This window comes from Dictyostelium discoideum (genome assembly GCF_000004695.1).
Source record: "Dictyostelium discoideum AX4 chromosome 3 chromosome, whole genome shotgun sequence".
In the NCBI taxonomy this organism is placed as follows: Eukaryota; Evosea; class Eumycetozoa; order Dictyosteliales; family Dictyosteliaceae; genus Dictyostelium; species Dictyostelium discoideum.
Window position 1 is genome coordinate 760,101 of NC_007089.4, and position 15,982 is coordinate 776,082.

A 15,982-nucleotide genomic window follows, 5' to 3' on the forward strand; every position below is an offset into this window, starting at 1 on the left:
ATCATCAATCAGCTTCATCTTCACCTTCATCTTCATCATTATCAATATCATCATCATCACAACAACAACAACATAATAGTAACAATCATCCAAAATCGTTTGATGAAGCACCTGAAGTATTATCACCATTTGATATTTTAGAATTAAAAGTTAATGCAGAGAATTCTTTATCTTCATCACAAGATTTAAATCAACACAATGTAACAACGGCTAGTCAAATTTTACAAGAAATTAAACCAACTAAAGAATTAACTAAACAAGAAACTGAAGCATGCAATTCCAGAGGAACCAATTGAAGAATGTAATAAATCACTACAACCACTGCAATTAAGATCATCTTCTTCATCTTCTTCATCTTTTTCAACAACAACAAAAACAACAACATCACCACCACCACAACAACAACAATTAGATTCGCCATTACCATTACCAGTTACTATTATTAATATGCCAATGGATGATGATGAACTTATTAGTGATGGTACAATAAGTGGTGCTTAAACTAATGATGGTATCAATTATTGTACCATCATTAGTTAAAGAATCATCAAGAGAATCATTATTGGCTACAACTATTGATAATTCAACATTATCAACTACACCATCACCATCTCCAAAATTACCAACTCTTGAAAGTGTTGTAACTGCTAAACCATTGTTACATCATCATCTTCTTCTTCTTCAACCACCACTACTCAAACTAATAAAGAAATTTGGACTAAAATTGATCAAAATACTGCACCATCAACTCCATCTATAATTTTACCAAAAAGATTACCTTCTCAATCAAATCTTAATATTAATAATAATAATAATAATAATAATAATAATAATAATAATAATAATAATAATAATAATAATAATAATAATAATAATAATAAAAATAATAATAATAATAATAATAAATAATAATTAATTAAATAAATAAACAAAAAGAATAAATAAATAAAAACAATAAATAAAAAAAAAGATAATAAAATAAAACTACAATCTTAATTGAAAAAAAAAAAAAATAAAATAAATAAATAAAATAAATAAATAAAATAAAACTAGTTTTAATAAATCTAAAACTTTGTAAATATGTTTTGAAAAAAAAAAAAAAAATTTTATTTTATTGTTTAACTAAATTTGGTTTAAAATTCAAATAAAGAACTATCTACTCTAAAAAAGAGACCCTTTTCAAATGATAATTGTTGAACACCATTTCTGCAATCACTACCGTCATGAGTAGAAAATTACCATTTAAACTAAATTGAATAAATCCACTTGATAACCTGTTGGAATTAGCTACTTGTTTTTTAATTATTATTTATTGTTTATTTGTTTATTTGTCTATTTATTTATTCATTTATTTATTCATTTATTTATTCATTTATTTATTCATTTATTTATTCATTTATTTATTCATTTATATTCATTCACTAATAATATATTACCTATTTTAAAATTGAAAAAATGAAAATGAAAAAAAAAAAAAAAAAAAATTGAAAAAAAAAAAATTGAAAAAAAAAAAAAAAAAAAAAAAAAAAAAAATATTACCAATAATAATTATAATAATAATAAATAAAATAATAATTAAAACAAAAAATAAAATTACAATTTAATAAACTTTATTTGTTTTTTGAAAAAAAAAAAATTTAAGGTCAGTGATTTTTTTTTTTTCACTGCGCTACTGTAGTGAAATTAAATAATAAAATTCACTACGCTGTAGTGAAATTTTATTGAAAATTCCCTACAACATCAATGTCACAATGTAATTGCTTTGTAAATGTTTTTACACTGCAGTAGTGATGCTGCAAAAAAAAGGGTAAGACCAAGCGATTATAAATATATCCCAGAACACTCTAGAAACGATATTGCAAATATTTTAGAAAGAGCTATAGCATCAGAAGAGGAAAATCTCGAAAAAATCGAAAAAACAAAAGAAAGACTTTCACGCGCAAGGAAGGAAATTGAAGATCTTAACGCCAGAAATGAAAGTATTCAAGAATTAATTTCAGAAAATGACAAAAATTTAAAGAATACAAAAGAAGAAATTGAACGTTTAAAAAAAGAAAAAGATGAATTAAAAAAAGCAAAGGGAGAATTCGAAGCTTCTTTAAAAGAAATTGAAGTAAAAACAGCTTTCTTGGAGGATGTTAGTCAACATATCTTCAAAGAAGCACTCCGAGATCCAGCAGTGATGTGGGGTAAATTAACTTATGGAGGTGTGATCCCAACTAGCGAAGAAAACAGACAATTTTATTTAAATCTTGTCCAACATTTCGAAAAGAAAAATTATAGAATTTCCGAACTCAGAGAAGAATTGGAGTCTTTTCCAATTAATAAATTATTGGAAAAACTCCATATTGGTGATTCCAAAACAGAAGAAACAACCGATTGCATTGTCCCAGAGTCATCTGCTATAGTGCCACCACAACCAATAACTCCAACCACACCAATTATTACCGAGTTCGAAAAAGACAATTAATAAGTAACAAAATAAACTAACCACTTAGGGTTTTAAATTTTTTTTAGAGTGGTTTAAAATATCTCTTGTATTAATATTAATATCGTAAATGTAATTGCATTGTAAATGCAGTGTAAAATTTTACACTGTGTAGTGACGCTCAAAAAAAAAGTAAAAAAAGTTGAATTTTTTTTGATAAAATCATGAGATATTTTTGATAAAAATCAAATTGTGGAAAATTTATGCTCTAAAATATATAAAAACAAGAATGCCAAACAGTGATCCAAGTTTATGTTATAATTGTTCATCCATTTGTGAACACACTCAAACTTTCTCGAGCCGTGGTGTAGATGTAGATCGTTGTCTTAATTTCAAAACCAATTACAACAAAAATTATTACAACAAAAAGTAATCAACATAATGCTGAATAACAACACCAACAAAAATAGATTCAAAATCAAACAAACAAAATCAAAACCAATCATTATAAATAAAACTACTCTTATATAATACCAAAAAAAAAAAAAAAAAAAAAAAAAAAAAAAAAAAAAATATATAAAATTAAAATTGGAAAATGATAAGTTTTTTAATTTTACATTTCGATATTTTTTATATTGTTTTTATTTTTTTTGATTTGTCAAAATGCCCAAAATAATTAAAATCTGAATTAATATAATAATTGATTTGATTTTAGAAAAAAAAAAAAAAAAAAAAAAAAAAAAATAATAATAACAATAGAATTGATTTGTGGTAATTCAACAAATTTTACAATAAAACCAATTATTCTTTTGGACCATAAATAGCTTAATTATAATATTTATTTAAATTAATATTTATTATATATATATATATTTCAACTTTTGATTCTGGAAATACAACTTGGGCAATAAAAGAAATTAATAAAAATATGATATCCAGAAAAACAAGAAAATAAACAAAACCAAGTATTCAGTGAAAAGGATTTTATACAATTATTTAATTCCTGTAATAATATGAAGTTGTTTCTTGTGAATCTATTTCATTTTTTTTTTTTTTTTTTAAGTATTTATTTAAGTTTTCTACAAGATAAAATGGTGTCAATGTTCTGTCTTGAATGCTTCAAAAAAATAATAAAAAAAAAATAGGTTAGTTTATTTTTTGAATTTAATAATTTATCATTCATTTTTTGTAATTGTTTTTGAAGAACAACCAGAGAGAATATATCTTTAATAAAAAAAAAAAAACCAAAAAAATTTGAATGTGAGTTTATTTTTTACAGCGGAAGACACAACAGATAATATGGAAAAATTAAAAAAAAAATTGAAAATTAGTCAATAGATATTAAAATTTTAAGGTGTGCCCAAGCAACTGGAGCTCTACTTGCGGTTAATCTATTATTATTTTTTATTTCTCCAACTTTTTTTGATGGGGGGTCATTTTGCCTCCAAAAATATTATTATTTTACTTTTAATAAAAAAAAAAACATTTGAGACACAAAAGATATTTTATTTTTTTATTTTTTAATTTAATTTTTTTTTTTTTCTTTTTTTTTTTTTTTTTTTTGGCATTATTTAATTAAATTAAATAGTTGAGTGATTTTTGAGTTGAATCCATTTTATTTTATAAAAAAACCAACAATATTTAACAAAGATTAAAAACCAAACTTTTTTAATGAAATGGATGAGAAGGAGAGTAAGAATTTTCAGAGACATTGGTTTTCTCAATGGATCAATAACCAAATATTGAAACTAGTTATTTATAGGTAATAAAAATGTTTTAATAGATAGAATTATGATAAAATTGGAAGTTGACAATGGTGGAGGATGGAATTACAATTCATCAAATACCCAAATTTACATTGAGTGATGATAGCTTTATAAAATTAGAGATTTTTGAATTTGTTAAAAACAACGCCCAATCATTGATTTCACCCGACCTAAATTAATTCAATCGATGAGGATTTAGTTGCTTATGATGGGAATTATGCTTCTATTATATATTTACCTTCAAAACCAAATAAAAAATTCAGTTTTGGAGAGTTGGATTTCCTAGAAAATCAATATCCATAGCTGTAATACTTTAAGATGGATACTTACAAAAGAAAAAAAAAAAAAAAAAAAAAAAATTTAAGAATAAATGATTCTAAATTATTCAGTGTCATTACTTTAAAGTTAAATTTGGATAATTAAAATTTTTTTTTAAAAAAAACAAATAAAATAATCAAGCTTTAAATGAATTGTTTTTTTTTGATTTAAAAAAAAAAAAAAATAAAAAATAATAAAAAATAATAAAAAAAAAGTATACTATTTAATTTATTTGTACAAATATATTTTTTTTTATTTTATTTTTTTATTTTTTATTTTTTTTTCAAAAAAATAAATAAAATAAATAAATGAAAATAAAGACCTTTATAATTATTTAAATTCATTTTTTAATATTTTTTACCATTTTGTGGTTGTTTGGGGTTATAATTAAAAAAAAAAAAAATAACTTATAAAATTTTTATTTTGTGGTTATTTTTAAAATTTTATTTATAAAAAAAAAAATAAATAAATTCTAAAAATAACCAAAAAATAAAAATTATAAAACTTAATTAAGTTAATAAATTCTAAAAATAACCACAAAATAAGAATTTAATAAATCAATTTTTTTTTTTTATTTATTAAAAAAAAAACAATCAAAAAAAAACCAATTTTTTTTTTTATTTATTTTTTCTATTTTTTTATAACACAACTTCACCAACATTCTTGGATGGTAAATAAAAAAAAAAATATAAATGGAATATTATAAAATTTTTAAAAAATAAATAACGAAGATAAAAAAAGTTTGTTTAATTGGTTGTTTTTTTTTTTTTTTTTTTTTTTTTTTTTTATTTTTTTTAGCCACCAACATTTTCGTTTATTATTACTACAAAATCCAAGTAATATAATTAATATGTAAATTATATTTTTAATTTTAGAAATTGCTGGTTTTTCATTTCCTCAAGAAAAAGGTAATTATTATTATTTTTTTTTTTATATTTATAAATTTATTTAAATATAAAAAAAATCACATTAATTTAACACATTTAATTTTTTTTTAAATTTAAATTTAGTAATTAAGTTAACCATTGATAAAATTTCCAAGTGGTGACTCTTCATTAGTTGCAGTTGGTTCCTCACAACAAAATTAGTATCTTTTAGGTAGTATTCAAGTTTGATCATATATATATATGGATTATTCCAAGTAATATATACAATTAACAATATTGTTTAATGTAATTAACTTTTCAACCTATATAATGATCGTTAGTACACTTTTGTGAAGAAATAATTTTTTTACATTGATGTTACCAATGCTAACAATTATTAATGTTTTGTATATTTGAGATGATAATCACCAGTAATTAAACCATATTTAACTTTTGGTATCATCTCAAATAAACAATTCATTAAAAATTGTTAACATTCGAAAACATCAATGTAAAAATGTTATTTCCTCTCAAAAGTGTTCTAGCCATCCTTTTATAAGTTTAAAAGTTAATTATAAATAAATGGTATTGTAATTGATAATAAATTATTATTTTCATTTCTCATCAATTCTACCACCACCACCACAAGCAAACACAAGCACTGCTATCTGAAAATCAAATTGGAAAATTACCAACTTAAAAAAAAAAAAAAAAAAAAAATAAAAATAATAAGCTAAATAAAAAATATTTAAATTTTTAAAGATATAAAAAAAAAAAATGGAATATATCTGGATTTTTTTTTTTTAAATTTAATTTTTAATTTTATTCAATGAATTCATCCAACTTATCGTTGTCGATAGGCTCTTCATCTTCTTCTTCTTCTTTCTCAACTTCTTGAACTTCAGATTCAATATTATTATAATTTGAATCTTCATCATCTTCATTGTCATCATCATTATTATTATTATTAATATTATTATTATTATTATCAGCATGATTTTCACTTTGTTGTTGAACATCTAAACTATTTAAAATTTCTTCATCATCTTCCAATTTATTTAATTCATCCTCTTTGGTAATGATTACAACTTTTTTATTACGTTTTCTACTTTTTTGTTTTTCATTTTCATCAATCATAATTTCATCATCATCATTATCATCACCATCACCTTGAGTATCTTTTTGTTGTGTTTTATCATTGTCATTATTTTCATTTTCATTTTCATTTTCATTTTCATTTTCATTTTCATTTTCATTTTCATTTTGATTTTCCACCTCTTCATCATCATCATCATCTTCAATTTCATCACTTGGTCTATCAGCTTTATTATAATAAAATTGTTTATTTGCTGGAATATAATGTGCAAATGAATAATCTGTTGAGAAAGAACTTGGATTCATTGAATAAGTACCATCAGCACGTGAATGCTCATATTGATTTGATTTATCACCAATTACCAATAAATCTGGTAATGGATAAACAGACATTGCATGATCATAATTCCAATAAATTGGTTTATCTTCTAATGTTAAATTACATAAATGTGAATTACTACAAATTAATTCAATTAACTTTTTTTTTTTTTTTTTTTTTTTTTTTTTTTTTTTTTTTTTTTTTTCAAAAAATTGGTAAATAATAAATAATAAATAAATTAATAATAAATTAATAATTATTTTTTAAAACTTACATGTTGAGAAATATCACATGATTGTGAAGGTTCTAAAATACAATGTCTTCTCATTTTATTTGTTAAATCATCTCTAAATATTATAATTTCTTGAGAACAGTATCTAATTCTACATGGATTAGTTGTAAAGGTTGATTTTGGAATTAAAGAAATGAAATCCTTTATGAAAACATTTGAAATTGGGAACTTTGGTAAAATATTTAATAAGGAACCAGTTGGGTCAGTTGGACCAGGTACGAAAATGAATTGAGTGAATTGATGTATATTTGGATACTTTTGAATTACCATTGCAAGTTGATTAAAATACTTTTTCAATTGATATTGTGTACCATTGATCAAAGGATGCTCAGTGAAATTACCCATCAATATCATTGCAAATGGTGGACAATCTTTATAACCACCAAATAAATAATCTAATCTTTCCATAACCCTTTCCGAATCTAACCAAACATCTGATAGAAATAATATTGAATTATCCTCTTTCTCTTTTTCATACTTTATCAATTGTTCCATCGTCTTTTTTTGTGGTCTTTCTCCAAACATATCAATATTTTGTAAAAATTTTAATGTTTCACATCTTTCTTCAGTTGGTGGTAATTGAATTTTCTTTTTTTTTTTTTTTTTTCATTAAAAATATATATATATATATTAATATTATTTATTATTCAATTATTTATTGCTATTTATTTATAAACTTACATCAGCAATGAAAACACCATCAATAAATTCACCAGATGCTTGAATGATTGAATTTATAGTGACTATACCAAATTCGAATTTAGCTTTTGAAATATCAATTTTAACATTTGTATTTAAATCTTCTATATAGAATTGATCCTCTTCAATTTGTGATATTGTACCAAGTACATGTTTTCTACCAGTATTACCAAGTAATGAACTTAGTGGTGTAATAGTTTGATATTCATTCTTTAATTTATCAGATGCTAAAACTGGTGTTGAAAAATAATCATTTCTTTCAGTTCTTTGTAAAACTTTTAAATATCTTTTTCTATATAAATCTGATTTCGAATTTGATGATCCATGTAATGATCTATCAAAATTTTCACTTCTAAAATTTATTTATTGTGTGTGTGTGTATATTAATATTAATATAACACAATTTCTTTTATATACATATGTAAATAATTTTAAAAAACTTACTTTATAAATTGTTTTGAATTTGAATCAAAATTAAATAATGGTGTATTAAATGCATCAATTACTTTTAATGCTTCTTTTTCAATTGCATCTGAACTATTAATTGTATCAATTAATTTAAAACATCCTTCAATTGTTTGTAAATCTATTATATTATTGTTCACTTTATATTTATGTATATGTATGTGTATACGTGTGGGAAAAAAAAAAAAAAAAAAAAAATAATTATTATTATTATAATTTTATAAATATATTTATTTATTTATTTTAAATTATAATTAAACATACATTGACTTTTATCTAAATTTTTTAATAAATTATCAATTAATTGAGTTATATCATAACCTTCATTCTTTATTCTATTAATAATACATTTCATTGCATCTGCTTTAATTGAAAAACCAGTTAATGAAAATGATTTAGTAATTTGCTTCTTCCATTGTATATCCATTATAATAAATATGAAATGAATATATATAAATATACAAATCTTTAAAGTTTAAAGTATATGTGGGGTGCGCGTAGTGTTATTGTAATTATTATTTTGAAAATTTTTTTAAATGAAAAAAAAAGGCGCAACTTTTTTTTTTTATTTTTTTTATTTTTTTTTTTTTATTTTTTCGATATTTACAAAAAGGAAAAAAAAAAAAATGACAGATACCGTTTTTGAACAAAAGCAACAAATTCAAATATTAATTGAATGGTTGGAAAATAATAATAACAATAATAATAATAATAATAATAACAAAAGTTGTACAGATTGTGACAATGATTCATTTGGATTAATTGATTTAAGAAATAAAGATGAATATATAAATGGACATTTCCCAAATTCAACCAATATTCCATTAGAAGAATTAGATGTCAGAATGTTTGAATTACCACCAAGAGAATCATTCATTGGTGTAATTTATAATGAAAATGAAAATAATAACAATAAGGAAATAATTGAAAAATTACTATCAAATTATAAACTTAAATTCTTAATTTCACAAAATCAAATCGATAATAATGAAAATGGGAATGAACCATCAATAAAATCAAAACAATCTGAAACTGGTAACCAATCTAAAATGTTATGGAAAGCATGTCAATACCTTAATGATAGTATCAATATAATCGAATCAACTTTAAAACAGCAACAACAACAACAACATGAAAATAATAATAATAATAATAATAATAATAATAATAATAATAATAATAATAATAATAATAATAATAATAATATTAAATTTAATTGTATTGATATTGCATGTGGATCAGGTAGAGATTGTTTATTTTTAGCAAATCGTAAAATTTGGAAAGTTGTGGGTGTTGATAATGATCAAACACTTTTAAATAAAATGATGGATGCAACTAATAGATTCAATTTGAATGGTAATGTATTTGAATTAAACTTAGAATTAGAACCATTAACACCAAAACATAATCAAGATGATAATAATAATTCTGAAATTAAAGATCAAGAAGAAATTCAATGTTTAAAATTATTACCAAAATTATTAGAACCTTTAAATAATAATAATAGTAATGGTAATGGTAATATTATCAATGGATATGATTTAGTTCATGTAGCAAGATACCTTCATAGACCATTATTTCCATTACTTAATGAATTGGTTAAACCTGGTGGATTTATACTTTATCATACATTTATGACACCAAGTATGGGTAAACCAAGAAGACCTAGATTTTTATTGAATCCAAATGAATTAAAAGAAAAGTTTAATCAATTCAATGTTTTAAATTATATTGAAACATATTTAGATGATGGTAGACCAATTCAAGTTTTATTAGCTCAAAAACCAATAAATTAATTTTTATTTAAATAAAAATAAATAAATTAAATATCTATTTTTGGAATTTTTTTTTTTTTTTTTTTTTTTTTATTTTTTTATTTTTTTTTTTCAACCAAAAAAGTTTATTTTTAGAATTTAATTATATATAATTCATTTTTTTTTTTTGGGTGCTTTTTTATTTTTATTATTTATATATATAAGTGGTGTGGACAGAATTAAAAAATTAATAAAAAGTAAAAAAAAATAAAAAAATAAAAAAAATTTAAAATTTGTGTTTTTTTATTTTTTATTTTTTTTTTTTTATTTATTATTTATTTATATACAACATTTTTTTTTATGCTTATCTATTAGTATATTATAGTTATTATTATATTATTTTGATTTATCAGTTGGAGTACTTTGAACTATAGGTTTTTGCCATGATAATGGGTGTTGACAATATATCTTCCAATTTGGTAAACATAACTTTAATATTAAAGAAAAAAAAAAAAAAAATAAAAATGTTAGTAAATAAATTTTAGTCCGATAATAAATAACAATTAATAAATTAATAAAAAAAAAAAAAAGGTGTAGAGTACTTACAATTAATGATAAGAAAGTTCCCAAAGCTACTGAATAAAAAGTAATACTAAAATCTTGTTTAATGAAACCAATAATCCAACCAATGACACCAAAGATAATAATTGTGTATTGATATATATATTCTGCTAATTTTTGACCTTCAAAATCCATTTTTAACTTTCTTTTTAGCTTGATAAACGAACCTTTTTATTTTATTTTATTTTAATTTTTATTTTTTTTTCTTGAAGAAAAATTAAAATTAAATTAAAAAAAAAAAAAAAAAAAAAAAAAAAAAAAAAAATTTTATGACTCACACAGAAAAAAAAAAAAAAAATTAAAAATAAAAAAAAAAAAAAAAAAATCATCATCAAATTGTTTTTTGAATTTTTATTTCTCTATTTAACTCCAATTTATTGAAAACAATATTAATTGATAAATCTATTCAATAATTTTATTTCATTTTCAAGTTATTGATATGAAATAATTTCATTGATAGCTGCATTTTATATTGTTGTCAATTTATTTTGCTTTCAATAAATTGTGGATATTAAGAAATAAAAATTTAAATTATTCAATTAACCAATTTCAACAATTGTTTATATATATATATCTCTATTAGTATTGTTTTTTTTATTTTATTATATATTTTTTTATTTTTATTATTATTTTAGTTTTGATTAATTTATAAAGATTTCACAAGATAATTGATTGTGATCAATTGAATCAAGGATTGGAATGAAACTTGATAATTTTAAGTATTGTTGTCCAATTTCTTGATCAATTGATTTTAATGATGACGATGATGATGATGATGATGATGATAATAATTCTATGAGTTTATTTATATCAAATGAAATTAAATAATAAAATTTAATATAAATTATTGATTTTCTAGTTTGATTTAATATTGATTGAATTTCCAAAAATAATTGATTAATGTAATCTTCAAATTTAATATCACTTTTTAAATTATTAAATTGTGAATGAATAAATGAATTTGAATTTGAAATTTTTAATGTAATTCCTCTATTATCATTAATTTCTAATTTCATCGGATTTGTATTATTATTATTTTTATTATTATTTTTATTTTCTTCATATTGATCAATATTATCATAAGTTAAGTCATTTTGAATAATTTCAGGTTCTTTAAAAAGTGTGAATAAAATTTCAATATTTGAATTTTTTGGTAATTTTGGAATTTTAAATATTTGAATTAAACTAATACTACCATCACTGCCACTATCATTATTATTATCAATAAAGAATTGTTTTAAATAATTAATTATATTTTCAAACATTGTTGAATCGATTTCATTTGAAATGAAAATTGTTGACTGAATTACATTACTAAAACTAATATTTAAACAATCTAATAAATTATATGTGTTTAATAAAATTTGTTGGATTTCAATCTCTAATTGATTATTTATATCATTATTATTATTATTATTTGTATTAATGATAAAAGTTAAATCTTTAGAATATTTAATTAAATCCAAATTATTTGGTATCATTGAGATTTGACCAGCTAAAAATGTGAAGCCTTTATATAGATTTGCTTGTGAATAAGGACCAATACAAGCTGGTGCCCAATTACTAATGGATTGAACATGAAGATTTGATTTTTTTTCAATTGCACCAATACAATCAATTAAAAATTTAGTTTTATCATTTTTTGATAATGGAATTTCAATACATGCTCTTGATGCTGGATTATTTTTAAAATATTTATAATAGTATTGATTAACAATTGAAAAATCTTTCATATCTGAAATATAAAGATTAACATATAATAATTGATCAATTGATAATGAATTCTCTTTTAATATATTTGAAATATTTAATAAAGCTTTATCTAATAATTCACCAATATTGTAATCATCTTTATCATTATCAATATCATTATCATTAATCTTTGTTGTAGTTGAAGATAAATTAAAAAAGTTTTTATTCTTTATTAAATTTAAAGAATATTCAATATTTAAATTTGATTCTAAAAAATTAAAATTTGTTGAATTTGTTGAATTTGTTTGATCATTTGTTGAATTTGAAATTAAAGTTGGAATTAAAAGATTTTCATTAAAATTTTTTAAATTATTTAAATTTCTATTTAAATAATTTGAATTTAAATAAATTGAATCTTGAATTATTTGTTGAGTTGATTTTTCAGTTGTTGAATATTTTGAGATTGATGCATAGGCAACTTGAGAGAAAGCATCATCAGAATGAATGATTGTTTGGTATTGGTCGATGTTTATACGCTTTTTGTATAGAGGACAATCGATTACGATCGATTCATATTCACCACCTTCACCACAAATGTGGACGCCAAATTTTTGGTTTAATGAATACAGTGTTGGGTAAAGTTGAGTTATCGATTTTAGTAAATGCTTCTCAGCTACTAATCCCATTGATGCAACTTTGATTATAATAGCCTCAATTTTACAATCAATCATTTCTCTTAGTAACTCATCTTGATTCCTATTCCAAAGGTATGAATAACTTGTGAGGTTTAGTCGTGAACAGCAATTCTCAACCCTGATTCTTTGATAGGTTGACAGAATGGCGCCGCATGACACACCTTTGATATTTGGGTGACTCTCTTTAACTAGTTTTAAAAGGGTGTGTAAATCTTCAACTTCATCTTTTGAATTCACTTCTAACTCTTCATTATAAGTATCGGTTTCTCTGCTAATTGCAGTACCGTTGATTTCAATTTGGTATAATGGTAATTCTAAACATTCCTTGGCAATGATTTCAATTAAATTATTACCAACTGTTTGATACATAAAACTATCCAATTCTTCAGAAGAATTGGTTTTTGGTGGTTTTAAATTTGCTAATGCTACAATCTTATGTCCATTTCTAACACATTCAATTAAATTATAAATTGAATCTTTTCCACCTGATATTAATCCAACAATTTCAACCATTATTTTATTAATTCGTTTTTTTTTTTTTTCAAAAAAACAAAAAAAACAATAAAAACAAAAAAAAAAAAAGTTTTAAAAAAAAAAAAAAAAATAATAAGATAAAATACCTTAATAAATTTGTTTTTTTTTTTTTTTTCAATTTTTTTTTTTGTATTAACGTGGAATTGTATAACAGTAATTCCTTTCTTTTTTTATATATATTTATTATTTTTTTTTATTTATTTGCATTTTTTAATTTAAATTTTTTTTGAATATATATTAAAATAATAATAAAATAAAGTAAAATTTATTTTAGGTAAATATACAAAAAATTTGAAAAAAAAAAAAAAAAAAAAAAAAAATAGTAAAAAAAAACAAATAATAAAATTTAATTAATACTTCAACACAACAACAACAAAAATCAAATAGAAATTAAAATTAAAATTAAAATTAAAATAAAATTATGATGGATATTTTCAAGAATTAAATAATATTAATAATCCACATTTCACAACAGTAATAAAGAAAATAGAAAATAATAATAATTAGAAAAAAAAAATAATTATCAAAAAAATAAAAAAAAAAAAAAAATTTGTATGATAAAGGTGTTTTTTATTCAAACATTGACTAATTTAATTATAATTGAAAGGTTTTTTTTTAAAAAAATAATTTCACCTTCTTTGGAATGGATTTTTTTTTTTAATTGAGTTTGAGAACACACTTCGCCTTCTTATAAGAACATTGACGTAACCTAGGTATTTTGAATTTTTTAAAATTATAGTTTCAGTGAACGGTAATTATTATTATTAAAAAATTATAAAATAAAAAAAAAATAAAAAAAAATAACTTACTTTTTGAAGGTGATATTATTAATTTATGAAAACAAAAGTGTTATAGTATTAAAAAAACAATATTCATTACGACAATATTTAAAAATGATTGATTTTCATATTGATTGAATTGTTGTTTTTTTTTTTTTTTTTGTTTTTGAACTATAATATATTGAGAGAGACAGAGAGAGTTGTCATTGATTAATTTTCTTTTTTTTTCAATTTTTTTTTTTTTTTTTTTTTTTTTTTATGATTTTGAAAAGAGGTAATACCCAGGAATTACAATATTCTAATTAGCACATTTACCTTCGAAACACTTGACATAATAAATTAATATTACATGTTTGAAGTTTCTTTTTAGAAATAAAAAGAATGTAAATGAGGAGTGGTCGGTCGTTTCCTCGATTAGGATGAGAGGCATGTCTGACTCCCCAACTTTGCCCACTTTAACTGATTACAGCACGATCACCCACTAATGATGCTTCATTGTATATGTGAATGATAAGGCTTCAAACCACCCGGCGTACAATGAAAATGTAAAAGAAGGACAACTCCAGAATAGAAAATTTTAATTCACCTACACAAAAAGATTAAAACAAAATAGAAATTAATCCATTTTGTTTTGTTTATCATTTAAAAAGTTGAAAAAAAATTATTGTATCTGTGATGCCCCTCCAATTATGATCCATTGGAGTAAAAATCTTTGTAATACTCTTTAAACCCTCTCTAATTTATCTTAAAAAAAAGAAATTGAAATACTATTAAATTGAAATTCAAGAATAATTAACCAATATTATGTAATGTCTCTTTTGGAATTCCATTAACCTATATATTTATATAAATAGTAAAAAAGGAAAAAAAAAAAAAAAAAAAAAAAAAATAATATATAAAATTAGTATTTTTTTTAATTATGTTTTTATAATTAATTTACTTTTTTTTTTTCACAATACTATTTTAATTCTTTTATATATATATTATTTAATTTTTATTTTTTTGTTTTGTTAGAATTAATTTTATTAATGAAAATTAAAAAGAAAATTTTTGTTTTTTATACTTTTTTTTTCTTTTTTTTTTTTTTTATTTCATACCAAGTTTGGATGAGATTATTATTATAAACCAAAAAAGGAATTCAGATCATTAAAATTTTTTTTTATTTTTTTTTTTGTTTTCATTTTTACTCTTTTTAATGATTGATCAATAAATTCCTGTTTTGGTTTTTTGTTTCCTATTCAGGAAAATAAAAAAAAAAATAAAGGGTTAATTTTTTTTTTTTTTTTTTTATTTTTTTTTTATTTTTATTTTTATTTTTTTTATTTTTATTTTTAATTTGATTTCTATTTTTAAAAATTATTATATCATTTTTTTTTTTTTTTTTTTTGATTTTATTTTATTTACAGTTTTTTTATATTTATTTTATTCACAGTTTTTTTTATATTTATTTATTTATATCTTTTTTTTTTCAATTTTTCATCCAAATATTCTGATCTTTTTTTTAGATAATTCATTTCTGGTAATATCTCTTTTTGTTGTTTTTATGATTGCAAAAATTAAAAAAAAATTGAAAAAAAAAAAAAAAAAAATAGCACCAACTTGAAAGTAAATTGTAATTTAATTTTTAAACAATCAAATAACTGTTTGAAAATAGTTTAT

General features: G+C 20.6%; 8 protein-coding genes across 8 annotated transcripts in view; 5 read left to right on the plus strand and 3 right to left on the minus strand.

Annotated features, from left to right (window-relative positions):
* DDB_G0278667 (hypothetical protein) overlaps positions 1-296 on the plus strand; it is a gene marked incomplete at both ends in the record, with an annotated part of 1,715 nt that extends 1,419 nt beyond the window's left edge. Inside the window, one exon of the mRNA XM_637221.1 lies at positions 1-296. This exon is cut by the window's left edge and continues 9 nt beyond it. Coding sequence (XP_642313.1) covers positions 1-296 — 296 coding nt within the window.
* Positions 297-508: 212 nt separating this feature from the next.
* DDB_G0278361 (hypothetical protein) lies at positions 509-760 on the plus strand (the record flags this gene model as incomplete). Its single annotated transcript, XM_637222.1, has 1 exon — positions 509-760. The coding sequence occupies one exon, from the start codon at positions 509-511 to the stop codon at positions 758-760; it is 252 nt and encodes an 83-aa protein (XP_642314.1).
* A 1,008-nt stretch (positions 761-1,768) lies between these two features.
* Positions 1,769-2,470, plus strand: DDB_G0278363 (hypothetical protein; the record flags this gene model as incomplete). Its single annotated transcript, XM_637223.1, has 1 exon — positions 1,769-2,470. One exon carries the CDS (start codon positions 1,769-1,771, stop codon positions 2,468-2,470), a length of 702 nt encoding a protein of 233 aa, XP_642315.1.
* Positions 2,471-2,717: 247 nt separating this feature from the next.
* On the plus strand, positions 2,718-2,861 carry DDB_G0278365 (hypothetical protein; the record flags this gene model as incomplete). Its single annotated transcript, XM_637224.1, has 1 exon — positions 2,718-2,861. One exon carries the CDS (start codon positions 2,718-2,720, stop codon positions 2,859-2,861), a length of 144 nt encoding a protein of 47 aa, XP_642316.1.
* A 3,339-nt stretch (positions 2,862-6,200) lies between these two features.
* On the minus strand, positions 6,201-8,675 carry DDB_G0278367 (hypothetical protein; the record flags this gene model as incomplete). Its single annotated transcript, XM_637225.1, has 5 exons — positions 6,201-6,950; positions 7,067-7,672; positions 7,766-8,135; positions 8,228-8,369; positions 8,513-8,675. 5 exons carry the CDS (start codon positions 8,673-8,675, stop codon positions 6,201-6,203), a joined length of 2,031 nt encoding a protein of 676 aa, XP_642317.1.
* Positions 8,676-8,874: 199 nt separating this feature from the next.
* DDB_G0278369 (hypothetical protein) lies at positions 8,875-10,044 on the plus strand (the record flags this gene model as incomplete). Its single annotated transcript, XM_637226.1, has 1 exon — positions 8,875-10,044. The coding sequence occupies one exon, from the start codon at positions 8,875-8,877 to the stop codon at positions 10,042-10,044; it is 1,170 nt and encodes a 389-aa protein (XP_642318.1).
* A 354-nt stretch (positions 10,045-10,398) lies between these two features.
* spc1 (signal peptidase complex subunit 1) lies at positions 10,399-10,758 on the minus strand (the record flags this gene model as incomplete). Its single annotated transcript, XM_637227.1, has 2 exons — positions 10,399-10,491; positions 10,609-10,758. The coding sequence occupies 2 exons, from the start codon at positions 10,756-10,758 to the stop codon at positions 10,399-10,401; spliced, it is 243 nt and encodes an 80-aa protein (XP_642319.1).
* Positions 10,759-11,264: 506 nt separating this feature from the next.
* On the minus strand, positions 11,265-13,523 carry DDB_G0278373 (endoribonuclease L-PSP domain-containing protein; the record flags this gene model as incomplete). Its single annotated transcript, XM_637228.1, has 1 exon — positions 11,265-13,523. The coding sequence occupies one exon, from the start codon at positions 13,521-13,523 to the stop codon at positions 11,265-11,267; it is 2,259 nt and encodes a 752-aa protein (XP_642320.1).
* Positions 13,524-15,982: the final 2,459 nt, after the last annotated feature.